This window comes from Crocuta crocuta, unplaced genomic scaffold (genome assembly GCF_008692635.1).
Source record: "Crocuta crocuta isolate KB4526 unplaced genomic scaffold, BGI_CrCroc_1.0 scaffold25, whole genome shotgun sequence".
Lineage (NCBI taxonomy): Eukaryota > Metazoa > Chordata > Mammalia > Carnivora > Hyaenidae > Crocuta > Crocuta crocuta.
The window spans coordinates 21,170,491-21,197,917 of NW_027532015.1; the positions used below are offsets into that span (position 1 = coordinate 21,170,491).

Below are 27,427 nucleotides of genomic sequence, written 5' to 3' on the forward strand. Positions count from 1 at the left end.
TTTCAATGTAACCAGTTTCTCCTTCTTGCTCTGACCCTTATTCTCCCTTCCTTCTACTCCAGCCTGAACATCCCCCCAAATGTTTCTCCTAATATTTTGGATCCATCTCATAATAGACTTTTGAGCTCATATCAATACAAACAAATGAGAAACCCTAAATATTCCTGGAAATCCCTAATCCAAATTCTGGCTAGAAAAATATAATATTCCATCTTCCATACAATAATCATGTAACATTATTTTTGATGGAAAAACTTGCAGATAAGACGTTTCATTTGATTAGCTTACATATGCCCATTTCTATTTTCATCTTGAGCAGATTAATAAAGATTTTAAACAGAAAATCATGCTTACTGCCAGTTATTTCCTTCCTTGGTAATGTTTATTATTCAGATTAGAATTGTCTCCAGAATGCAGTCAACCATTTTCATCCACATGAAAGATGGGAGCTGCTTGAAGGTGAGGATGGTATAATGCATCTGTTTATATCCTATACCTAGTCCAGTGCCTGGCACATGGTAGTTGCTAAACTGATGTTTGTTAAATAAAATGTAGAATTTCAAAGTGTAGGTGATTCAAAAATTATTGTCTACCATGTATGGAAAGCACAGAGCATGAAGCAAAGCAGTACAAATCCATCAGAGACCATGCTCACCTAGATAAGTGGGAATTAATGTCATGGTATGAAAGAACAACTGTCATTTTCTAGTTGATAAAAAAAAAAAAAAGGTTGCCTGTAGTGAGTCGGGGGGGTAGGCATTTGATGTAAATCTGTCTTGGCAATGATATGTTCTGCTATTACAGTAAGTAACATACATGGGCCCTCCTTTGTTTTTTGGTTTTTTTTATTTCACACAAAGGCCTTCAGTTTCTCAATTGCAAATAAATCATCCTTATTTCAGTTCTATTCTTCCATTACTAATTTACAGATGTCGCCATGCTCACAAACAGTACTTGTTGCTATTGGGAACTGTCATGGTCACTTTGTCTGTAGATTGCTAGCTGTTGGCTATATTCTCTCTGGGTGATTGGCTCCTGCTTCATTAACTTTATGCACCCTGGTTGAAATAAAGGGACAGGGGACAGGAAAGGATGGGCAGAAATGGCCGTCTGTGGTGTTTGCTTTGGTGATAATTGGTGAACGCAGGTCACTTCCTCTGCTTTCCCCTCCCCCCAGTGATGGCAGCAAAGGGGATTATTTTCAGTGCTAAAACCAGAGAGATGTTGGTATACTTGTCAATGATATCAAGGGAGAATTTCCTTCCACTTCTACACAGAGACTGAAATACAGAACAATCCTTTACAAATTTTTCAGATGAAAAATAATCACACAAATTACATAAAATGCTATCTATGGTTCCACTGCAAAGCAACCCAATAAAAATCAACAGGAATTAAAATACTGGCTTAGAAGTACTTAGAGGAGGATATAAATCATGATGATAAATCATATTTTATTTCTATTTTCAAATATATTTAAGGTGAATTATAGACCACTTGCTGACTATGAACCACACATTTAAGCCACATTTTAAGAACAAAAATCTAATTATGAAAAATAAATGGTGCCAACATAGACAGTAAGATAAATCTTAAAGTGCATGACTTTCCACTTGAGCAATACTTTCTAGAAAGATTGTAGGTTAATGCTTAAGCTTTAAGATTAAAACATTAATCAAACATTCTCTGAGTGAATGGAGATTTATAGAGCAATTTCTAGAGAATAAATAAACTATAAAAACAAAATGCACTTGTTTGACCCACGCAGTGAGAAACTTGATTTCACCTCACTGAGTGTGGCAGCTTTTTGGAACTAGTACGACGGATAATGCCTCTGGTATTACAGCTCCCAAGATAGAAATCATGTTGAAAGACAGTGTGGTGCATGCTTACCTCTCACAGCGTGGTCCCGTGTACCCAACACGACATGCATCACAAATCAATCCAAGACTTCGGTCTAAATGGCACGTTGGGCTAAAGCTGTGTGGATATTGTTGGCAAACAATGGAGACAAGGAAGAAACACATATACAATGTCATTAGCCACATATTTTCATTTATCTTTCTCCAGAACTGTTGTGACAAAAGGGTGCAAGCTGGTCATTTTCATCTCACAGATAGAGATTAGGGTCTGGCCAATCGAGGAGCAAATGACATTGCTGTTTCTGCAGACGTGACTGTGGCCCAGTGGAGAGTAGTAGCCTTGTGGCATGTTATTAACTGACTTTTGACCGTTGTGGGTCCATGATCATCAATAACAAGTGGCCCTATCCAGTTGCCTTTCAGGGATACCCCAGGCCCACCAAGACATGGCGTTATATACTTTCTAGCCAAATCCTTCTGAATTTGAAGCAGCACAGAAACATCTGTTAGAGATTTTGGAAAATTCAGTATGTGATCTTGGAAGTAATGGTGGTAGCGGCGGGTTTTCTACTTTCAGCACTGGTCCCACAAGTGTGTGTGGGTGTGTGTGCACGAGTGCAAGAGTGTGTATGAGCTGCTGCCCACATGGACCCATGGGCATGCTGTTTACACAGATGAAATCCTCCAAAAAGGATTTTTCAGAAGAGATAAAGCATGCATACTCTGCTTAAATTTACAATAAAACCAAACAATCCAAAAAAAACACCAACCCCCCCCCCCCCAAAAAAAAAAAAAAGAAGCTCTGCTATTCTACATCTTCTGGCATGTTCGAAGGTTTCTCTCTCTCTTTGTACATATTTCCAGTTTGGGTCTGAAGTAACAGAATGGAACACCAAATTAGGGGCCAGCACAGTAATTCCATAATTACATGGCAGCGTTAGCCTTCACCAGCATGTATAACTCCAGCATATTTCTCTGCCAAGTGAGAGACATCTCTCAGGCAGGGACCCGTACCCCAAGATTGACACAATTGCTCTCTGAAGACCCATGAAGCCTTCTGAATTCTGTGATTTCTGCTGCTCTGCCATTTTCAAATAAAATGCCCCCAATTAATCTCTCTCCCATTATGTTTTCCCTAAATAGATTTATTTTTCTATTAAAAATGACAGGACAATTCAATAGAGGATTGCTTGATGGCTAAATGAATTAAGGAGTGAATGACAAATTAAATAGTGTGAGTCTTGATCTTGTTCTGCTCCTGATGCTTGAATGACTTTGGAACACGTTCTTAACTTTTGTGCAGGCCACATCACAGGTACTACTTCCAAATAATATTCTTCTGGCTTAACTCCTAGAAGTCCTGCAAAGATTTAATATTATTTTTTTAATGTTTTATTTATTTCTGAGAGAGAGAGAGAGAGAGAGAGCAGGGGAGGGTCAGAGAGAGAGGGAGACACAGAATCTGAAACAGGCTCCAGGCTCTGAGCTGGCTGTCAGCACAGAGCCTGGTGCAGGGCTCGAACCCATGAACCATGAGATCATGACCTGAGCCAAAGTCGGACGCTTAACCGACTGAGCCACCAAGGTGCTCAGGATTTAATATTATTTTTGATAGTAGAAAGCTATTAGGACCACATAGTTCTAGCATTTAAAACATTGCAACTCAATGGAAAGTCAAAATGAATGTGTTGAGGCAAGGAGAGGGTGGAACGCCTGGTTTGGGGTACCCGGAGCTTATACATATTATCCAGATAAAAGACTCCACATGAAGGGGTTGTGATGGCTGCCAGGAGGAGCAGAACCAAATCACAGACAGCCTGCGCTCTGTGAGGGGAGGGCCTGGCGCCTGTCACCCGTGACCTTAAAGGACCTCACCACGGATGGTTTTTCTTGGCAGGCGAGTGACTGCATTAAAGAAAACAGGCACATGTAAAAATGGAAAGAAACAGATTTTTTTCCTCTCCTTACCTCAAGATTTGCTATTGTTTTCAGACAGAAAAGGGAGGACTGGATTTTGACAGATCTCTAGAACACATGTACGCCTTATTTTAAAATTGGCATTCCATAACTGTCTCATCATCTAGGGACAAAGTGACTCTAACGAGAAGCCCTAGGTCTCCCACTTAGGTGGGACTAGAGTGATTGAAAGAAAATCATGCCAACTATTTTTTAAAATCCTAAATTAGTTTACTGTAAGTCATGTCGAAGGTGCTTGACAGGGTTTCTGACACTGTAAAACCGCAAAATAGATTTCAAATTCTTAAATATACTCATGTGTCAGTTAAAACCAACAGAAGGAAAGCAAAATGTACCCACTGACAAAAATCAACACCTTTTCAGGAAAAACATTAAGGAATACCAATATATTAGATTTGACTAGCGCTTTGCATTTTCAGAGTGCTTTTACAAACAATTTTATCACATTTTCAAAAAATCTGATAAATGGGTTGCGGCAGGCATCATCTGTCTTGCCCAAGGTCATTGCTAGTAACCAGGAGACTTAAGAATGCAACTGAGGATTTCTCATTTTTAATTTGACATTCTCTTCTGCCTCCAATCAGCCAGAATCGTTTTACTGATAAGATTTACAAACATTGTAACTTTTGGTAATATGTGTACTTGACACAATGCATCTAAATAAAACAGAATTCAGGGGCACCTGCATGGCTCAGTTGGTTAAGCATCTGACTGCAGCTCAGGTCATAATCTCACAGTCCGTGGGTTCGAACCCCGTGTCAGGCTCTGTGCCGACAGCTAGCTCAGAGCCTGGAGCCTGCTTCAGATTCTCTCTCTCTCTCTCTCTCTCTCTCTCTGCCTCTCCCCTGCTTGCACTCTGTCTCTCTGTGTCTCAAAAATAAATAAACATTAAAAATTTTAAATAAAACAGAATTCAATATTCTTTAAACAATCTAAACTGAGGGCTCACTCCCTTACTGCTATTACAGTTGCTACTATGAAGTGGAGGACATTAAACAACAAAAATAAAACGAGGAGAAAGGAATATGTACAACAAAAAACACATACAGAATTTGTTTTGGCAAACGCAGCAAGTAACTTGACACTGATTTTGGCCAAAAAATGAAGCTAACTATTCTGTGACAGAAAGAGGGAACTGTGAGATCATTGTTGACTTTAAGTGATTCCAAGATTATGTCATTTAACTCTAGTTGGCTGGCTCTACAGCAGAAAGACTGTTCTGCTTCCTGAAGTATCCATTTCATGCCACAGAAGACTCAAGCGATCCAAGAACAGCAGGCATTTGCCACAAGTAGGAGGAAGATGAGAAGCTACCAGTGGACTAGATAGTAAGGAGCTGCACACGGAGATGCTCTTTTTTTTTCTTTTTTCTTTTCTCTTTTCTTTTCTTTTCTTTTCTTTTCTTTTCTTTTCTTTTCTTTTCTTTTCTTTTCTTTTCTTTTCTATGATTATTTCTTTATTTTGAGAGAGACAGCAAGCAAGCAGGGGGGTTGCAGAGAGATGGAGGGCAAGAGAATTCCAAGCAGGCTCCATGCTGTGAGCACCAAGTCCCATGAACTGTGAGATCATGACCTGAGCCGAAACCATGTTGCTGCTCAACTGACTGAGCCACGCAGGTGCCCCTGGAAATAGTTTTTCTTTATTTTTTAAATGTTTATTTATTTTTGAGAGAGAGAGAGAGTCAAAAACAGAGAGATACAGAGAGAGGCAGACGAGTGTGAGTGGGGGAGGGGCAGAGAGACACACACACACACACACAGAATCTGAAGCAGGCTCCAGGCTCTGGGCTGTCAGCAGAGCCCGACACAGGGTTGAAACTCGCAAGCTGTGAGATCATGACCTGAGCCGAAGTCAGACGCTTAACCGACTGAGCCAGCTGGGTGCCCTGAAATACTCTTTCTTAATAGATGGTTGAACATAGACTCTTATATGTATAAGGATTCATTTATAAGTATGTAATATGTGTATGTATATGTGTATATGTATAAATATGTATGTGAATAGAGGTGTTTGTGCTAACATACATGCATATGAACTGAAAGATACAATTGGCCTTGTTCCAAGAAGAATTTTATTCTACCTATCAAAATACATACATTAAGAAAAAATGGGTGTGCCTGGGTGGCTCAGTTGGTTAAGCGACCGACTGTGACTCAGGTCATGACCTCACAGTTCATGGGTTCAAGCCCCACATTGGGATCTGTGAGGCTTGAACAACTAGCTCAGAGCCTGTAGCCTGTTTCAGATTCTGTGTCTCCCTCTCTCTCTGACCCTCCCCTGCTCATGCTGTCCCTCTCTCTCTCTCTCTCTCAGAAATAAATAAAACATTAAAAAAATTTTAAAAAAGGAAAAAAATGATGCAATAAAGGTTAAAGAGAAAAAACCATTCAACATAATGTATGTTTAAACATCATGTATGTTTAATCTTAAACATAAGAGAAAATGAAGGGTATATTTAGAGCACAAAATGCATCATAAGGTATATTTATTTGAAAGTGGCAGTCAACATATGGCTTTGAGTTTTCTCTCTGCTAATGCAAGAGGGAACTGCATTGTGTCTCAGGACTGTAATGTGATATGAAATAACCACCCTTTTGTCACTGGCATGAAATCTCCATCATTATAAAATTAGGGCTACAAAATCAGGGCATGCTCTATGTTTGCGTACACAATAAGGGAGCAGAGCTCCTGCTAACTAACCTTGAACATACGGGTTGGGAAAGAGAAACCAGAAGGGACAAGATGGGTGTGAGTGAGGAAGCTGCTGCATGAAAGGCCGTAAGACGGACCCCAGCACCACGGCCCATGGAGCAGAGCATTGAGAGGAAGGGAGAAAAACGAGGGGAAAACTCATTTACCTCGTGATTGTGGTTTGGACCACATGAAATTTTGAAGTATCTTTGTAAGGTTTTCTCCATTTGGGTCAATGATCTCTGTTCTTATTCTCAGGAGACCCATTAAGCAAACACATATTTCTTTAATTACCTTCAAACAATATGAAATCTCATTTAATATCCATAACTGGGGTTTGTAATTAGATTTGGGTTATTCTCTGTGTGTTTGCATGCTATTTTTCCCTTTAATTTGAGTTTCTCAGGCAGCAAAATGAGAGACTATGCTCTACCGAGTAAAGCCTTTCGTACTGATAAAGTATGAGAGCAAGTTCTCTGCAGAGTGCCACATTAAGTTATAGCAGCAATTTCATAACACCTTAGACGTTTCTGCCAAAATATGTTGATTTGTTTCAATTTTGAGGTATTTAATTACTTGTTAATTAAACCTGCACTTTCACAACATGCTCTAATTCCGAACATTTGCATTAGCATAACGGTCGCCAAACCCTAGGATTTCTTAAGATGAACATTTGCAGTTTGTCTGATGTGAAGGTTTGTTAATTTTCTTTTCTTTCTTTATTCCCTTGCATCTCTTCAATGTCTTTGTAACTGTTCTGATATCTATAGACCCATTGGAGAAGCACAGAGAGGTGAATCAGAATATATGGGTTCTAACGCTGGATCTGCCCCAAGCAAGCTGTAATAATCACGATCAATCTGTTTAATTTCTCTAGAGTTCATTTCCCCTTTCTGGTATAAGGGACTAGTAAAATACATCACAATCACTCATGCTGACATAAAACAATGTGTACAGAAGTGCTCTAAAACATCTAACACACTCTAAAATTTCTACACAATGTTGCTAAATATTTCCTTAAGTTTACCTTTTGTCTTGGAATATTTATAATTCTCTATTAAAACTATTAATTTTAACAGCCATAATTCAATGTAGTTTTTTCAGTGAGACCAAAAGTCCATTCTAGAAGTGTTCCCTTCTTTGAAAAATTTGAATTTTACCATTCCTGATGCATTCAAGGAAGTAGTATTCAAAATGATATGAATTTTATGATATAAATGGTTTCAATAATATTATCTATTTGAACACATTCTAAGTGTTCAGAGGTAGGCATTCATGTGTCTCTTTCATATTGTATTTAATCCATAAGCTATATGACGCCAGAAATTAATGAATATAAAACATTTGAAATATTTATATTTTTACTTGCTTCTCTACAGACAAATTTTACTATGCAGTTACAACCTATAGCTAGAATATATACATCACCAAAATGAGAAAGCTAGGCAAAAGTGGACACTGTAAATAGTTGATGAAGTTGATATATATGTATGATTTAAATATTATATGCTTGTCTGTATTCATATATCATAATAATTATACCAATCAATCTCTATCTCCCTACATATTTGATTTATTTAACAATATTATCTAAGAAATTTGGAGCCAAAATGCTTGTGATCTATAAGATTTATGATCAAGGATTAAATAGATAAATCACCAAAGCAAAACTATCACTAAGCCTTATACTTCTAGATGAAGGTTGCAGTAACCTTCAGCTGAATTTTTTTTTTCTGAATAACCTGTGAAAATCTGAATCCCATCATCTGGATTATTTGTGACTATTCAATTTATTCATCAGAGTTTTCAACTCAGATTATGATACTAATGACATTTTGAATTTTTTAATTTTTTTAATGTTTCATTTATTTCTGAGAGAGACAGAAAGAAAGAGAGAGAGAGAGAATGTGAGCAGGGGAGAGTCAGAGAGAGAGGGAGACAGAATCTGAAACAGGCTCTGAGCTGGCTGTCAGCACAGAACCTGACACTGCGCTCGAACCCACGAACTGTGAGATCATGACCTGAGCCGAAGTTGGACGCTTAACCAACTGAGCTACTGAGGTAGCCCTTGAAATTTTTTTTTTTTGAATGAAGAGTTCCCTAACTGTTCCATTATTGATTTAAAAATAAAACATTTCAGGTTATTAGATTACAATGGGTTTTTCTAATCACAATTGCACAGCTAAACTATGTTATTTTCCATGCTGTTTTAAATTTAAAAGTCTTTAATTTTATTTTAATGTTTAGTTTTGAGAGGGCAAAAGATAGAGCATGAGCAGGGGAGAGGCAGAGAGAGAGGGAGACACAGAATCGGAAGCAGGCTCCAGGCTCTCAGCACAGAGCCCAGTGCTGGGCTCGAATCCATAGACCGCAAGATCATGACCTGAACCCTAAGTCGAACACTTAACCAACTGAGCCACCCAACCACCCTAAATTTAAAAGTCTTTATAACTTCAAACACAGAACTCATATTTTTCAACTAAGTATATTATCATCCTCTCCTCTTTCAACTTATAGAAATGCTATATTTAAAGCTAGAATTTAAAACAGGTTACTGCTCTATTTCCAGTTCTACTTCTAATGATAACATTATTATTTAATAATTATTTAATGTAAGAAAAAACATCTTAAAAATTGAAGGTTTTTAAATACTTGGTGTCGCTGATGTTATTGAGTTGTCTTTTTTTTTTAAAATCAACATCTGTATAATTATATCAAATTAGAATACACGTACTTGAGGAAATACCATCATTATAACTGGGACCTGATCCTTTTGTCACTGATGGATAGTGACACTGACTTTCTGTTTTCTTTCAGGAACACAATTAGAACCTATTATTAAAATTAAAGTAGAAGCACAGTAAACAGAAAAGGATGGGCCATGAATGCCTATAATTACCCAAGCAAAGTTCTCTCCCTAATGGCTCTTCTGCATTTATAGTAATGTTGGTCAGACTGGAGGATAAACTCATGTCCAATCAATTACATAATAATGTATTGGACTAAGATTCACATTGTACAATCAATGGCAGGTCTGCTGCTAACAGCTATGACATTTTGCCTGAGAAGGGGTGCCATAAATGAGTGATCAAACGTAAGCCCCCCATTTACCTCAGTGAAAGGTGAGTGTTGAGCAGTGAGTTTCTAGTGTATTGGATAGTCCTGGAAAATTTCATTCAGACATAGTGAATGAGAAGGTCCTCTAACCATTCACAAGTATATCAGTGAGCAAAGATTATGTCATATTATGGCCAATACAAGGCTGACTCACCATAGCTTATGAAGGAATTTAATTTGTTCTATGTTTATTATTTTCCAGAGGTTTCCGTTTTGCCTTTTTCATCTTCACTGATACCCTTTGGATGCTAAAGGATCTTTGGTTTTGTGTCTATCCAAGCTTGAACTGTAAACTCTGGAAATATTTTGATCACCAATATGCATTAACCCAACTGCTCATTTGTTTTTAATGTTATCACTAAAATCAAATGTGTGATTTTCAAAGAAATCCTCAATGTACATTGCAGAGGAGTAGAAAGTACATTGACTTTAAACTTAAAATTTCAACTCTGATACTATTTTTTAATCTTATTTAATTTAATTTAATTTAATTTTGAGACAGAGAGCGTGCACCCACATGAATAGCACAGAGGGAGAAAGAGAAAGAGAATCTGAAGCAGACTCTGCACTGTCAGCACAGAGCATGGCACAGGGTTTGATCCCAGGACCCTGGGATCATAACCTGAGCCAAAATCAAGAGTCAGATATTTAACCAACTGAGCCACCCAAGCACCCCTGATACCTTAATATATGACTCTGATAAAGTTATTTAATAATAACCAATCCTAGCCTCGGACTTACCATGTTGAATCATTGTTTTACGTGCTTGGTGTATTTTAATTTACATAATTTTCACAACCCTATAAGAAGGCCTTATTATCACAACTAATGATGAAAGAACTGAGACAGAGCATTTAAGTAATCTTGCCAGAGTCACACCACTAGAAAGTTTAGAACTCAGCATTTAATTCAAGGAAATCTAGCTTCAGAATTGGTTCCATAATGCTAGTTTCCCACTTGGAGCCTTTTTTTCTTAATCTATAAAATGGGACTAATATTTACCCTATTGGACTGCGTAGTGCTATACCTACAATATAGTAGTCTGCTTCAATTAAATATTAACTCGTTCTCTTTTTTTACTCCAATGACTAAGGTGTAAGTAAAATGCTGAAGGAGGTGGATTCTGGAGAGGAGAATAAGGATTTCATGTGGGCTGAAAAGCAGAAATCACAATTTCAATGAGGACTTTTAAACTTAATGACAAAATCATTCTCAATGTCTTTAGCATATAGTATTCATAGACACTAACAAAAGACAATTTTCATTAGCAGTGTCTTGGATAAGGCGTCACTCAAAATATTGCCAACTTGATAACACTGTTAGGTTCAGACTACAGGCGACAGATTTAATTTTTTTAAAAAATCACTTAAAATTTAAGCTCTTCAAGCATTATCACAGCATTTAGAAATAGCTGGAAAGTGCCTAATATAATATCAACATTATTAAGCACTAAACTTACCTTTAAGAAGAGTCTCCAAAAAAAAAATCCCTTTTGCTTAAACTTATCATTATTTACAATTTTTTACTACTACAAAAACATTGGGTTTTGATCAACAAAGTATGCCCCATTAAAATAATAAAAATATTTATGATTCAAGGTTTTGCTTAAGTATTTGCTTAAGGATGGCCAGCTGGACAGAATGAGAATTAGTGCAGCTCTAATAGAGTATTTCCCTAAACGGTGAGGGGAAGAGGCAGACAAAATGTATACGTCTCAAAGTCTTCTCCTGGGGCATCTGGGTGGTTCAGTCAGTTAAGTGTCTGACTCTTAATTTTAGCTCAGGTCATGATCTCAGTGTTCATGGGATGGTGACCTTCCTCAGACTTCACGATAGGTGTGGAGCCTGCTTAGGATTCTCTCTCTCCCTCTATCTCTCTCAAAATAAATAAACATGAAAAAAATGTAAAAAATAAAAGTTTTCTCCAAGACTCCAAGGTTATTTTTCTAGATGAATAATTAGAACATGTTTATTTTTTAATTTTTATTTATTTCTTAAAGTTTATTTATTTTTGAGAGAGACAGAGAAAGCACATGTGTAAGCAAGTTGGGGAGAGGCAGAGAAAGAGGGAGTGAATCCTGAACAGGCTCTGTGCTGTCAGCACGGAGCCTGCCACGGGGCTCAATCTCATGAACTGTGAGATCATGACCAGAGCTGAAATCAAGAGTCAGATGCTTTACCAACTGAGTCACTCAGATGTCCCATTGGAAAATTTTTTAAAAATAAAGAATAAAAAATGACTGAAAAAATTGAATAAAGCTTTCATTAAACTGTTTAAATATTTTGTTTATGCCAAATAAAGTGCTTATTTTCACCCATATTTCAATATTGATATAGTTTAAATATAGTTCTTACTGCTGTAACTATTTTAGTAAGATAAACTGATATATATCATATATCATTTGATAATATGATAAACGATCCCTCTATAAACCAAGGGATAGAGTGAGTGCTTAAAGGTCAGCTAGATTGGTCTCTTACTTTACTTTCTTAAGAGTCTGTGAACTGCTCAAGATGCATAAATAAATCGTGTGAGACTGGGATCCAAATGAGCAATATTTGTACTAATACAAACATTGACCTTTTAAAAATATACACATATCTTATTTATTTAATTAAAGTAAACTCTATACCCAATGTGGGGCTCAAACTCACAAAACCGAGATCAAGAGTCACCTGCTCTACCACTGAGCCAGACAAGCACCCCAGTATTAGTGGCTTTTTTTCATTACAGCATCAAGGATATACATCCATGTATGTGTGTACATGTGGGCACATGTATATATATGTATAAAATAGGTCTATCATTTATAGTTGTTTTAGAAATTCTACTTCAGTTCTATTTCTTATATTAAATCACACAACTAGAACTAAAATATTAAAAATTCTGTAGAATAAATAGCCACACCTTTAAATATTTTATATTTAGAAAAACTCATATTACCTTCCAGAGAAATTCATGCATATATTTATTGTTTATTATGTGTCGTAAGGGAAAGAAACATTGTATGTCAAAAATGAACTTGCAGAACTGGATGCCCGAATCATTAGAGAGGTAAGTTTGCGACTCACTTATTGGATGGGATATTGAGTGGACAGGCACAGGGCTGACAGTCCTCAGAGGTTCCTTTACTAGGATCACCATAGAAACCAGGAAGACATTTATTGCAGTACGGGCCACCTGTGTGATCCTTACAGTTCTGAGGAAGAAATACACGTCAGAGTTTATTACGTTGGTCTCAAGCATCAACATACTACCAAAAATTGTTCTACAGAGTTATTAGTCTATTCCCTGCTAGGAAGAATAATTTTCCACATTAAATGGTCAATTTTACAGCTGGGAAATAGCATTGATAATTAATATGTAGCTTATGAACTACACGCCAGTTTAAGCATATGCACTCTTAACAAAAAACAACTGAAATTCATTATACCTTTTTTCATTATATGAATCTTATTTCCTTTTTTCTGTACATTTCAATGTTTTTCATAAGGAAATACATGTGATTGTGCATGCATGTATATATGTATATATGTGCACATATATAATATATGTCTAATGGAAATTGCAGCTGATTCTAGGTAAAAGTCCATTGTTCAGCTTAAAATTGCTGATGTAATGAGCATAGTGGCTACTCATACAAATCCTCTGGGTGATGATCCTCTTACCTCAGAGATTAATTTGGACGTCAGTGGGCTCAGATGATTGGGACAATGCACTAATGTATTACACCTGTGAGGGGCCTGCATGGCTCATAATTAAACAATGAGAATATTGAAAAATTTTTAAATGCATTCCAATATATAATAAAACCACAAGGTGCCTGACAAGCTCTCCAACATTTTTTTCTTCAACAAAACTGCATTTTTCTGCAAATAGTAATGTTGGGTTATGTCCTCTTCAAGGATAAAAAAATCAAAATAAAATAATTTGTATCTTGATTTCTTCATATTAGTTAAAGTAGACTTAACACCTCAGAGTATGTTCAAAAAAGATGAACAATTCAGTGTACCAAACACAGGGACTGTCTATAAATCTTTCGAAGCACAATTTGATAAATTTTAATGTTTGGCATCATGTAGATCTAACTTCTTCAATAAAATATATCCAGTTCCTTTTAAAAACCATCCAATATGGATTCGTTATGACTGAAATACATTTTTATTTTGCAACTATATGAAATTCTATTATTCTCATGTTGAAAAGAGTTCAGCAAAGTTTAGGGGTGCAAAATCTTTATTTTTATGATCAGTAATTAAATATGTAGGAGAAATTGCTAAAATATACATTAACTTTATTTTTAAATATTTTTAATGTTTTATTTATTTTTGAGAGAGAGATATAGACAGCATGAGCAGGGGAGGGGCAGAGAGAGAGGGAGACACAAAATCTGAAGACAGGCTCCAGGCTCTAAGCTAGCTGTCAGCACAGAGCCCGACACGGGGCTCAAACCCATGAACCGTGAGATCATGACCTGAGCTGAAGTCGGACGCTTAACCTACTGAGCCACCCAGACGATCCTATACATTCACTTTAAAAAAATAAATATTTATCAAATCTGGTTGACTGTTGGAATAGACAGCCTAATTTAATGAAAGGTCTGAAACATTATTATATCAGCATATTTTTAAAGAAGTTCATTTTAATTACATGTGGTCAACGGATTTAATAAAAACACAAATAAATATATGGTTTTAAACAAAACTTATTAAATTCATCGGGGAGAGGAATAGCTTCTTTATTGAGTAGATGACATGAAATTAAAATCCAATCATTTAATGCTCTGCATCTCTCACATTCTATAAAATGAGGGAGTTCAAGCCTATGATTTATGAAGTTTTCAAGCTCTGAAATCCCATGACAGTCTCATCAACTACAAGTGAATAGGTAATTCTTTAGTATCTGGTGATACTTGAAAATAGGTTTCTCTTCAAGGTACTTTAAATTGTCTCTCAAATGCACTTAGCAAGCCTTTCCGAAGAGAGGAGAGAGGCTAACTTTACTATTAACAGTTATGTAAATAACAGCATATTAAGATGGAATGTATAAAACATGGATCATGAAGGAAAGCTTCCTTCTTTGATCTCATCTTCATATTAATTCCTTTCAGGTCCTCAAATTTAACTAAGGCTATTACTAAAAACTCATATATTTTTTGCAATATTTATGCACATTGTCATATTGACATGATCAAATTATACTTTTCAAAGATTTAAGGGTTTTAAAAATAAGACTATAAAATTGATTGTATTAATAACATTGAAAATGGTATTTCTAAAACTCCACTGAGAATCTTGCATACCCCAGACACGCTGTTTTTTCTTGACTCCTGATCTAAAAGAAAAAGAACATGTAGAAGTTGCTTACTTTTACTAATGTCATATTTCATTTTATGGAAATCATAAAATTAATCTAACACAAGTTTTTTTGCAGCTGAAACTATTAAACAGCATGAGGCAACAATACGCTGGAAATCAGAACTGAAAACATGAGAGATGCACTCTAATAGGCTGTTTTTACAGGTGTCCTGCTATAAAGTGCTTTCTGAATGTCCATTCACAGTGCATTGGACAATAACTGTGAGAAGGGGCAAGTATACCATCTTTCCATGTGGCTTTAAATGTTTCCTGGATCACTTCAAATGTACTTTGAGTTAAAATGACCTTTTTATATAGATCCACACTATAAAAGAGGTCTGGATTTTGATGTGATATCAAAAATCCATTCAGTTAATTAATTTTTTTAAATTTTTTAAATGTTTACTTTTGAGAGAGAGACAGTGCGAGTGGGAGAGGGGCAAAGAGAGAGAGGGAGAAACAGAATCTGAAGCAGGCTCCAGGCTCTGAGCTATCAGGACAGAGCCTGACGTGGGACTCAAATTCACAAACTATGAGATCATGACCTGAGCTAAATCTGGACGCTTAACCTACTGAGCTCCCCAGACACCCTTATTTCAGTTCATTTATAATTGTATTTCAAACCAAGGTAACAGGAACTCAGTTTACCTGTAAATTTAATAAATTCTGTGTAATGCTAGCAGAAAAAGCATACATAATTGATAAAGAAGATAAAATGTGGGTTATGTAAACATTAAAAATGCCCATAATGTGTAACATTTAAATATTTTTCTCTTCATGGACCAAATCAGAACCAGTGTGCTCAAAGTGGCAAAATAGCACTTAGTTATCAATATCATTTCAGATAAAAGGCATTTGAAATTCTCCAGAAAATATCTTTCATGATCACATTTTGACCCACTATAATGGAAAACCCAGAAAACACTAGAATCTGTTTCATTGTTTCCCTAAGATACCTTCTATTATTTAAAGGTGGATTCCTGTTTTTCTTTCCATAAAACAGAGTCAATAAACTAGATTTCAACAGAAATTCTCTAATAGTCTTCACTCCTGTCCTTCTTCCTCTCCAAATTACACGGAAACTATTTATTCTAAAAGTAGGACTTCCATTCTTATATCACATAACCAAATGGACCAGCAGCATGATATGATTTAATTACGATGAATTTAACATGAAATATTACTAGTTTCAGTCTGTGATATATTTATTTTATCTTTTCAGTTTTAAAGAAAGCAAATCCATACCAGCTTTAGGCTGAATAGTTCCTAAAGCATGTTAGCAAAGTGTTTAAAGGTAACTCAATATTTTTCCCAAGGTACATTTTAAATGACTCATGGTATAATTAAAATGAAAATTGCTTAGTCTTTCTATTCATAAAAATGCCATTGGAAAAATCTACTATTCCACAAATTAAAGCTATCATGCTTTATACTGCAATGCAATTAAACAAATCTTATAGAGAGAAAACAGAAAGAGCATTAATAAACCTAAATGCCAAATTACATTGAAACAAAAGCCCTGAATTTTCATTTGGGTTTGTCTCAGAAGCTTTTAAGTGGAAGAAAAAGGGGGAAAACATTGAGCAAGAGGAAGAGAGAACATTAAGAAATAAAGATAACAGAGTCTGCCTTAAATACTACAGGGAAATGAGAATATGATATCCTCATAAATTGGCACAGTTTCAAATTGTGTTTCTGCAAGACTAATGAAATGAGAAGTGTTGTTTCAAGCTTCATGCCATGTCAGAGAATATCAAAGTAACATGCCCTTGAGTTCATCAGGATGGTCTATGTGGTATATATTCTTCAATCTAGAGGCTTCTTAGAAGGATGGAAAGTGCTGACCTTTGCAGAGATCATTTCTTCTTAAAAGTTTGGACTTCATTGTAGCTGGAAGAGGCAACTCTGATAATATGTATTGTGTATATTTATTATTTTTTTAATCTACACATGACACTTTTAATAAAAAGTTCATTTATTTACCTTGAAAGAGATAAAGAGAGAGAAGTGGGAAGGGGAAAAATAGGTAGAGAGAGAATCCCAATCAGGCTCCCAATTGTCAGCATGGAGCCCCAATATGAGGCTCAAAATCACAACCTGTGAGATCGCATTAGCCAAAATCCAGAGTCGGACATTTCACTGACTGAGCCACCCCAGGCATCTTTACATGTGACACATTTTTTTTACTTAAATGTTGAAATTTTAAAATAAAAATCATGCAGTATGCCCTATTTTTTCAATGTGGAAAAAAATGAATTATGTCTATTATAAAGGTTATATTTTACACTTTTCATATCGTGGGGATACAAACCATTTTCTGTTATGGAAATACAGCCTATTTTTGATAGATTTATAGACGGGATTGAAACTACATACATTGAGGGTAGATATGTATCTCAGTCATTAGGTATATTTTATGATGATGTGTCTAATTCTAATTGACTTCTTTCACTAATATGGATAAACATTTCCTAATGCTCATTAGTCAGGAAGACTACATATGAAAGAACATTCTCAGCTTCCAACTCTGTTCAATATAAAGATTCCTGTCAAATCACATCTTGACTCAAGTGTTTGTCCCAAAGGTAGTAACTGAATTGCAGGCCTATTGAGCCGATTTCAGCCTTGTCAATCAGCATTCCCAAAGGAGAAAGCACTTACCAGGCAATCTCCAGTGAGATCATCACAAGATTCTGCATGGCCAAAGCATTGACATGGTTCACAGATGCCACCAAAAATAGTGCCGTTGACTCGTCGGTGCCGAGGCCAACAAGACTGAAAGAAAGATAAGGTTTCAAGTCTCAGGGATCTTTTAAAAAGTTCTTTTTTTTTTTTTTTTACTTTGTTAGATAAAAGAAAATATTTAGGTAGCAAATTCAGCAAACATGCTCATCAAAGTGTTGCTACTCTTGAAATATTGCTAAAGAGCTATTCCTCCTGACATTTGGGAGTTTTGTACTGACCTTAGCGTTACTGGCAGGTATGAGATTAGAGGAAGCATTAGCTTGGTGTCTCTTCTGAAATGGTAAAATAAAGAAGAGATATAAAGAATTGAAATGTGACAGTCTCAAAGTAAAAAGCACAGGTGGGAAAATAGAATAAAAGTATTGAAAAAAGCAGCAGACATTAAAGGACTTTCAAAGACCCTTAGCCTAAGAGAGCACCTAATGTCATCTGAAGGAATGTTGATTTTCTGGAATACATTCCCTTACACACACACACCTTCAATCTTTCCCTTTACAATCACTCGGAAGAAAGTCGTGGCCACTCTTACATCTGATCACATACACAGCTGATGTCTACACGTAAAGAATTCATGTTTCATTCTCATCCTATTATGTTTTCTCAAATTTGCACAAAATAGTTTGTGATTTATTTACCATAGAGTCCCTTGATATTTTATTTTTATTACATTATTCTACTAGAACTCTACTTATATTCATCATTCCTTTTAAAAGTATGAAACCCTTTATTAATCAAAAATGGAATTCTGCTTAAAAATATTTGGGTCTTATAATTAAGTTTCCCTTCTGTGGGTGTTACTACAAACTGTATGGGATGCAAAATAAGGTGTGTGTGTGTGTGTGTGTGACACTACTGCCCTCTGGAAGCTTGCATTCTCTCTCAAGTTATAACTGCATTTTGTGGGTTATTGATTATATTTCTGACTGGTTTAGTACAACATAATATATCATGAAAAGGCCTTTTTTTTCCAGTTGAAAATGGAAACAAAACAGAAACCACTGAAGTAATAAAGCTTATAGAATTGTGTTGTGTACTGCTGGAAATGTTCCTTCAGCCTCAGGGTATGAAGACTCTTAAATTTGAACATCAATAACAAACACATAAAAAAGGGTCTGCTGATCCTTCACATCTGAAAGGAAAGCAAAAATGTCTTTCCTCTTAATTTGGGCAGTACAAGAAAGATGTCGATTTTTTATCCCTTTCTCATAATTTCTCCTCACTAAATATTTTTGCCACCCTAGATTCATCATAGAAGACATTTCTTTCTCTAATATGTATTTTTAGAAACTGGTGAAGTCATATATCCAGAAGATGGTAGAAATCAAGGGTGTTAATGACAGAGAGAGAACTGATAGACTGTTTTCAGGACAAATATTCATAGAATTGTCATTAATGAGCTTTTTTTTTAATACTCTGCAAATGTACTCCTATACTGCAGGCTCATCAAATCTGCAAGTATCAGCAATATCTCCATTTGCCATATTCTTTTCTGGAACAATGGAGCAGGGCATGCAGATTTCTACATCTACTCAAAGGAGACTTACTACACTCATACTCGGCATTCCATTATCTGTTGTCTTTCCAATATTCTCTCTCTGGGCTGCACCAGTAATACCTTTCTTTTTCACTGGATCATTACTATCAGTTCAAAACATATGATCTACTATCCCCATTAAAAGTTAACAAATATGACAAAATTGCTTCCTTTATATATCAGAACTTTCCAGTTTCTTGTTTGTCTTTCTCAGTAAAACTACTCTAAAAAGTCTTCTCTTCCTCTCTTCCCTCTCATGCTTCATTCCATTCTACTCTGTCTTCTGCAGTCACCTCTCAATTAAAACTGACCTTGGCTATGCCGCCACATGCCAGGTAGCCAAAGCTGGTAGACCATTCTGTGACTGCATTTTATCTGACCTCTCATCAACATATGGCTTAGTTGTCTCCTCTCTCCCTCAAATGCCCTCTTCTCTCAATTTCCATGCCATCACAACTCCATGTTTCCACACCAGCTTTTTGCACTCTTCTCTGCTTTGACCCAAGTTCTCATAGGCAGGAGCTCCCAGGGGCTTGATTGCTTTTCTCTTTCTCATCACAGTGTCTCCTAGGTAATTTTATTCAGTCCCGTAGGTGATGATCCCTTCCAAATACCTATCTCTAGACCAGACAGATATTCCAGGTTCAAGACTTGCATATTCTAACTGTAAAGTTGACATCTAGTTTACACTTTTCAAACCTAATATTTTAAAATGGATTGTTGATCCCATCCTCTGCCCATGGCTATTTCTCCCCAGTCTTCCTCAGCTTAGTAAATGGCGTTGCATACAATTTGCTCAAACTGGTAATCTATGACTCATTCTTTTTTTTAAGTTTTATTTATTTATTATGAGAGAAAGAGAGGGAGCATGAACAGGGGAGGGGCAGAGGGAGAGAGAGAGAATCCCAAGCGGGCTCCACACTGTTAGTGCAGAGCCCGATGCAGGGCTCAGATCCATGAACCATGAGATCATGACCTGAGCTGAAATCAGGAGTCACATGCTTAACCGACTGAGGCACCCAGGCACCGTTATGACTCATTCTTAAATTCCTTAGTTCTTTAAACTCTGCCCTGCTATGTAATCTATAATAAATCCTATTGATTGTTCTACAAAAATATAGAATAAACCCATATCTTTCTATATCCCCTACCATTATCCTAATATAAACCACAATAGTGTGTTCTACAACAGTAGCCTATTAACCATTCTTCTCATTCTTGCCTTCCTATATTATGTTATTTTCTCTGTAGCCATAAGGACTTTTTCATATAATAAAAACTCAGATAAAGGCACTACCCACCTTAAAGTATTCTAATGATTTCCATTACACTGAGGCTAGAAACCCAAATTATTATAATGCATGAAAAGCTCTGAATGGCCTGGCTTCTCCAATCACACCTCGTCCTATTCTCTCCCTTGCTTACTACTTTCTAGTCTTCCTTGCCCTCTTTCCAGGTCCTTGAAGGCTCCAAGCTTCTTTCCACTACCTCCTAAACCACTTTCAGCTTTTTCTACATAGCTTACCCTTCTCACTCTTCAACACCCAGTTTAGATGCTACCACTTGAGAAAGCCTTTCCTGACAACCTTTTATAAACTAGCCCTTCTCATCTACTCTTCCTGTGCCCATTTTAGTAGCTTTATCAAGACACCTTGTTGATTTCCTTCATGACATTACATGTAGTAATTTATTTATTAATTTAATCTGTTCTCCAGCTAGTGTCTAGCGTACAATTAAATGTAATGTCCTTTAGGGTAGGGACCATATCTGTGTTGTTGATCACTTTATCATCCACATCAAGGTCTTGATTGTGTCAAAATATGTGATTATCAAGATCTATTAGCTAAACGAAAGTATGAACACTCTTATGAGGTGGTTAATATTACTTCCACCATACAGAAGCAAAAACTGAGATTTCTTTTTTCAGTACAGACTTTGCTTTCACTTTTTCACCTATCCCACCTGTGAAGTGAAGTGAATTATGATGATACTAAGAGAGTAAGAAAATATTTGAAAGATAAACTGCAGAGGGATTTATAAGTAAGGTAGAAATGATAAAAAAAAAGATTTTGAATCAACATTGTGGCTCCAAATGTGATATTCTAATGAGTAGTTAGACCTGATTTTTGGCAACCTAGAATGAAGACATGCTGGTCTTTGTAGTTTACTCAGCGTTGAAGTGGTTTGTGCATATTAGTCACAGCAAAGCTAGAGTACTGGTCTTATGAACTCAATAAAAAGCAAATGAAATTGGGAATGAATAGTAACAAGTCTAAAAATCTGATGTTTTCCTTTGACTCTTTCATACTCTCATGCTTCTCTCTTCCCGTCTAATTGTTACCATTATTGAACATCCAATTGAGGTTTCTCCACTGCAGGATACTTTCAGTGACATCTGTCTCTGCTCATCTCTTTGAATGATTATTGCACTTATGTCCCATACCACTCACTGGCCCCTTAATTATATAATGCTGTGATCCAATTTTTCATATGTATTTGTTCTGTCTCCCAAACAGACTGTTAGCTCTTTAAGGACAGGGATTTTGATGTAATCTTCTTGATAATCCCCTCAGCATTGAGTGCAGAATTTACCAAAGATTCGCAGTAAATATTTTTGAAGAAAGGAAAGAAGAAACAGAAACATAGCCAACTGAGCGATTCTAATATTAAGTTTTATATCAATGTATGTTTGGAACTTCTAGAAAGATGGTGAAGAGTACTGGAGAAAACACATGTGAGGATAAGTGGTAAAGCAAGCATAGAATCAAGGTGTTCATTCTTCCAACTGAAATAGGAACTTCAAGATTCAAAGAGAGCTTTCAGGTTTGAAATAAAATTTGCTAGGCTCTTAATAAAGCCTGTGCTTCATCAAACACAGCATATATTTATATGTAAAAATCAAATTTATGTTGACAGAACTAATTTATTTCCACAATTATTTTTCTCTTCTTGAGATGATATTTGGAAAAGCAAGGACCTCCCTGAATTTCATTTCATTTTATTTCTAGATAGGTGAATCTGAGCCTGGTTAAAGAAAACACATTTGTCATGAATATGACTATAAATCCTATGTATCTGCTAAAAGCATGCATTATTTCAGAGTACAACAGAGCTGACAAAGCAATGCCCAGAGTATTTCTATAAATGGCATAATGGGATAGTGTGCTGAAGTGGAACATCTTGGTACACTCAAAGGATTCCTTAAAAGCACCATTTTTAAAGGATTTAAGCTCCTATTTATCTGCAAGCCATGTCCTCTATCAGGAAAATTGTGTTTACATTTTTTGACTGGGTTTCAAGTGAAACCAATTTCAAACCACCTAAAAAATGCCCAGAAGTAAATAAAAATTATTACCTTAAAATGACACACTGTGGTATTAAGTAAGAAATGTTCATCTTATTAGAAATCTAGAGTACTGGGATAACAATACATATCTCAAATTTAATTTTATTTTTTAATTTTTTAATGTTTTATTTACTTCTGAGAGAGAGACAGCGAGAGAGAGCGAGCGAGAGAGAGCAGGGGAGGGTCAGAGAGAGAGGAAGACACAGAATCCGAAGCAGGCTCTAGGTTCTGAGCTGTCATCACAGAGCCCAACGCAGGGCTTGAACCTACGAACTGTGAGATCATGACCTGAGCCGAAGTCGGACGATTAACTGACTGAGCCACCCAAGTGCCCCATCTCAAATTTTAAGTGCTAAATGAATGAAAGACATGCAGGGAATTTTTCAGACCATAATATTTCATCCATATATTATATTCTTGATGTTTTAAAGATTATACCCTTCAGAGGCTTGCAGTTTGGTATTCTTAGAAATAAAGCAGAGCAACAGAATGGTACATAAGATTAAAAGCTAGAGGGGAAGGGGAGAAATATTGCTAATTCCTGGTAAGTACTGAGGTAGAAATGAAGGGAAATTATTTTGAAATATTAAATATTTCCCTGCTATCATTCATCATATTTTATCGACCAATTAAATAGGAAATAAACACTCATGAAAACATCAGATTTTCATCTATAGTAAAGTAAAATATCCAAAGCAGAAACATAATTTCAAGATGGCATAATATGAGTAGTTCTCTATTAGAAAGCCATGATTTTTGGCAGACACTCAAGTTTCTTCTTTAGGTAAGACACTATCATTTATTTGTGCAATCATTGCTGGGAGAGCTAAATTACTTTTCAGTCTACTAGAAGCAATACTGAAGGGACTTGGGAGAGTTGAGGATTTATTCTTGCAAACTTACCTCACAAGAGGAGCCAGTATACCCAGGTGGACATTGACAAATCTCCACAGCGGTTGCAATGCTTCCATCAGTAGGATAGGGGACTGCGGACTCAAGGTCAACAGAGCCCAACCTTCATTGGAAAGAAAAAGAGAGTGTAAATATGTAAACGAACTCTTACGTACTATAGAGTTTGAGGAATAGTATAGTATTCAGGATGGAAATACAAGTAAACTATTTGTGTTGAAAGGGAAGGCCAATGAATATCTATAACTTAAAGACCTGGGCACTCATATTAGGTAATCTATGTCCAGATAAAAGTGCTCACAACATTGACCGCATTAAATGCTGAAAAAGATATGAGAACATTCTTGCCCAGTTCCTGGGTTTGGGCTATGTGTTTCAATTTCCTTATTATTATTATTATTTTCTGTAGATAGTTTAAAATAATGTAGTTGAAGGTACTTTTAAGACAGAAACATCACATGCCTGTTTGAGTCATTTTAACGTTAAACTAGAAAATCAAAGAAAACAATATTGATATCCAGCTCAAACTTAAATTGAAAGGAAAGATAAAAGCAAAAAAAAAAAAAAGAAAGAAATAAAAAAGAAAGAAAAGCTGTTTTCATTTCTTTTCCTCAGAAAGAAATCTTGCACATTGGGAGATAAAAGTGAAACTTTTCCAAATGCTCAGTTGAATTACTTAGAACTATTTTCTTAATTTGTTTTTAACCTAAATTAAATGCATTGTTCTCTGTATCCATGGGTTTCATTTTATTAGATTCTGTACAATCTGGTGATTTTAATAGAGTGATTTGGTGTCACTCATTATTTTGGGGAAAAGCTGTTTTGGCTAAATTGAAAATGCTATTAATATAAGTGGTATATGTGTATACTGTGTGTGTGTGTGTTCATATTTCCTCCTCAAAATATGCAAACTTAATACTAATTAACAACGTAAATAAACATTGGTGTCTTATTGGCTTTTTCCCATTTTTTAAAAAAGGAAGTTTTAAAAGCTTTATTTTTAAGAACACGGACTCAAGCTTCAGCCAACCAAGATTCATATCCTGTCTCTGATGTTTATTTACCAGTCTTGTATCCTAGGAAAAATTACTTATTTTCTCTAGGTCTCAGTATTATCTCCATCTATGTAATGGAGATAATAAAAGAGTCCATGCATCATAAGCTTGCTAAAAGAATTAAACGAAATAATGAATATAAGGTTCCTGATATAACACATAGTAGGTGATTATTAAATACTAAACATTTTATTAACATATTCCCATTGACTGTTGAAACAGGATAGAAAATGTCCACAAGAGTACTAATCGAAACAATATTTGCATCTCCAAATCCAACTGATTTCCATTTTAATATCTTAAAACAATTTTGAAATAAATCCTAAAGGTACAAGATTAATTGATTGCTACTGATTTATGGTAAGTATTGTTTCTTAAAATGATTGATAATCCCCATAAAACAATATCATATACTATTCTTTAACCATAAGAAAGATACAACCAACTCTTACATTTTCAGTTGTTTTCCACAAGAGTGGTGGTAGGTTTTTAATTGGTGACTCACAATTATGAAGAAGCTTCCGAGATTTGGGAATCTAGTCTATAATCAACTCAGAGAACAAAGTTAACCGGCTCATTAAATGTATCTTCAAAAGTAACACCTTTAAGCAAATTATAAGCTTTTGAGCTAATAATTTTCTAAAATCTTTATTGTTTTGGGGTGTCTGGCTGGTTCAGTTAGTAGAACATGTGAGTCTTAATCTCAGAGTTTTGAGTTCAAGCCCCACAAAGGGCATTGAGCCTATTTAAAATTAAAAACAAAACAAAACAAAACAAAACACATTAGAATCTTTACTTTTTTACTCCCACTTTACTAACCCTAGACACTTGAAAGTATCTTGGCATGTGAATGACCTCATACATAACCAAGAAGTTGAAAAGAAAAACCAAAGCAATTGGATAGGATCATCTCAGGGGCTGTATGCTGTCATCTTCTAAAGACAAGCGATTTATCTTTAGCTACAGAGTAATTTATCCACAACGATTTCTTGAATGCTTTCTTCTCTCTGGGGCAACAGTCTGGACAACGTGGTAAAAGGTCCTAAACTGCTAAGTGTAAAAATCACTCTTTTGTAGTGTTTAGGTTACATAGAGATTTTCAGAAAAATCTCTGAATTGTCATTTTTTCCTCACCAAATCAACTTGTACGGGAAGTATCAGTGGCAATTATTTCACTTTTTTAAATTGGGATGAAATTCACATAACATAAAATTAACCACGTTAACGTGTTCATTTAGTACATTCACAAGTTTGTGCAACAACATCTTTATTTTGTTCCAAGCATTATTGTCAGCCCATGTGAAAACCCCGTACCAATTAAGCAGTCATTGCCAATTCTAGCCTTTCTCCTAGCCCCTGGTAAACCATGAATCTGCTTTCTGTCTCTACGGATTTATCATGGATAATTCCGATATTTCATATAAATGGAATCACATAATATTTGACCTTTTTGTGTCTGGCTTCTATTAGTATAATGTTTTCAAAGTTCATCCATGTTGTAGCATGTATCGGTACATCCTTCCTTGTTATGACTGAGTAACATTCTATTGTATGAATATATTACAACATAGGGTTTGAAAGAGTTGCCAGACTAAAGAGAGCACTTGCTTGTGTCAGTATGAGCTTATGAGCAACTTCTCACAAACAATGACTTTGCTGTGTCATCTATATACATAGCCAGATCATTTCAACACAGGCTCAATACACTTTCACTGGATGGATGAACGGATGGATAGTAGGTATATGGATAGATGGAAAGATGAATGAATGGATACAAAACTACATATATACAAACATACATGTATGAATAGATGAGTGGATAGGTAAATGAATTAGGTGAATGGAACATAGTTATACTTTTTAAATTTTTTTTTATTTATTTCTGAGAGAGAGGGAGAGAGAGCGAGAGCGAGAGAGAGAGAGAGAGCGTGAGCAGGGGAGGGTCAGAGAGAGAGGGAGATACAGAATCTGAAACAGGCTCCAGGCTCTGAGCCAGCTGTCAGCACAGAGCCCGATGCAGGGCTCGAACCCACAAACCGTGAGATCATGACCTAAGCTGAAGTCGGACGCTTAACCAACTGAGCCACCCAGGCACCCCAGAACATAGTTATACTTTAAACAATGACTAACATACTCCCAGATAAATAATACAATAAAGCCTAGTATCCACATTCCAGATGAATAAAGTCAGATAAATAGAAGACAAATTACTTGTGTCATCTGACCAATAAAGAAACAAATAAATTGAAAAATATTCGAGTTAGAACTTGAGGTCAGAGGTCAGAATTCATCTGAATGAATTGTGACATCTTCTGCTCTGCAATTAATGAACTGTCACAAGATTAACTTGTATTTCTGACACTTTACTTTCAGAATTAGATGATTTCATGATTGCTATACTAGTTGATTACCATATAAAAGACTGTCACAATTTACTAAACAGTATATTGGTCAATTGTGTGGATGGTCTCAGGATTTTCAATATAAAATTGAGTATTGGGATGTTTCAAAATATAAAAATGAGTAATTGACTACTTTAAGGAACAATTTAAAATGTAACAAAACAAAAACAAAAATATTTTCAATGAATTGCCAAATTTCATTTGTCTTTCGAACAACAGATGTTCCTCTCTTAATCTGTGTAACCATTTTGAGCTGTAAGAAATTTCAACACTCAAACATCTTTCCCAGCAATATTCCACATTAGCATTCACTGAGCAGACCCAATGTTCATCAGGTTCTGCTGTTGGTAAATGGGATTTTAATGTGTTTAACGGTTTTAAGTGTTACTCATAAAGAAGGCTGAAGCTTTTTTTTCCTCTTCAATATGGACA

At 35.8% G+C, this 27,427-nt stretch overlaps 1 protein-coding gene across 1 annotated transcript in view; it reads right to left on the minus strand.

Moving 5' to 3' along the window:
- LAMA2 (laminin subunit alpha 2) overlaps positions 1–27,427 on the minus strand; it is a 500,973-nt gene that overhangs the window by 233,439 nt on the left and 240,107 nt on the right. The window contains exons 14-17 of the mRNA XM_077775991.1: positions 23,533–23,644; positions 17,666–17,779; positions 12,719–12,846; positions 1,894–1,980 (exon numbers count right to left, since the gene is read on the minus strand). Coding sequence (XP_077632117.1) covers positions 1,894–1,980; positions 12,719–12,846; positions 17,666–17,779; positions 23,533–23,644 — 441 coding nt within the window. The remainder of the gene's footprint in view (positions 1–1,893; positions 1,981–12,718; positions 12,847–17,665; positions 17,780–23,532; positions 23,645–27,427) is intronic.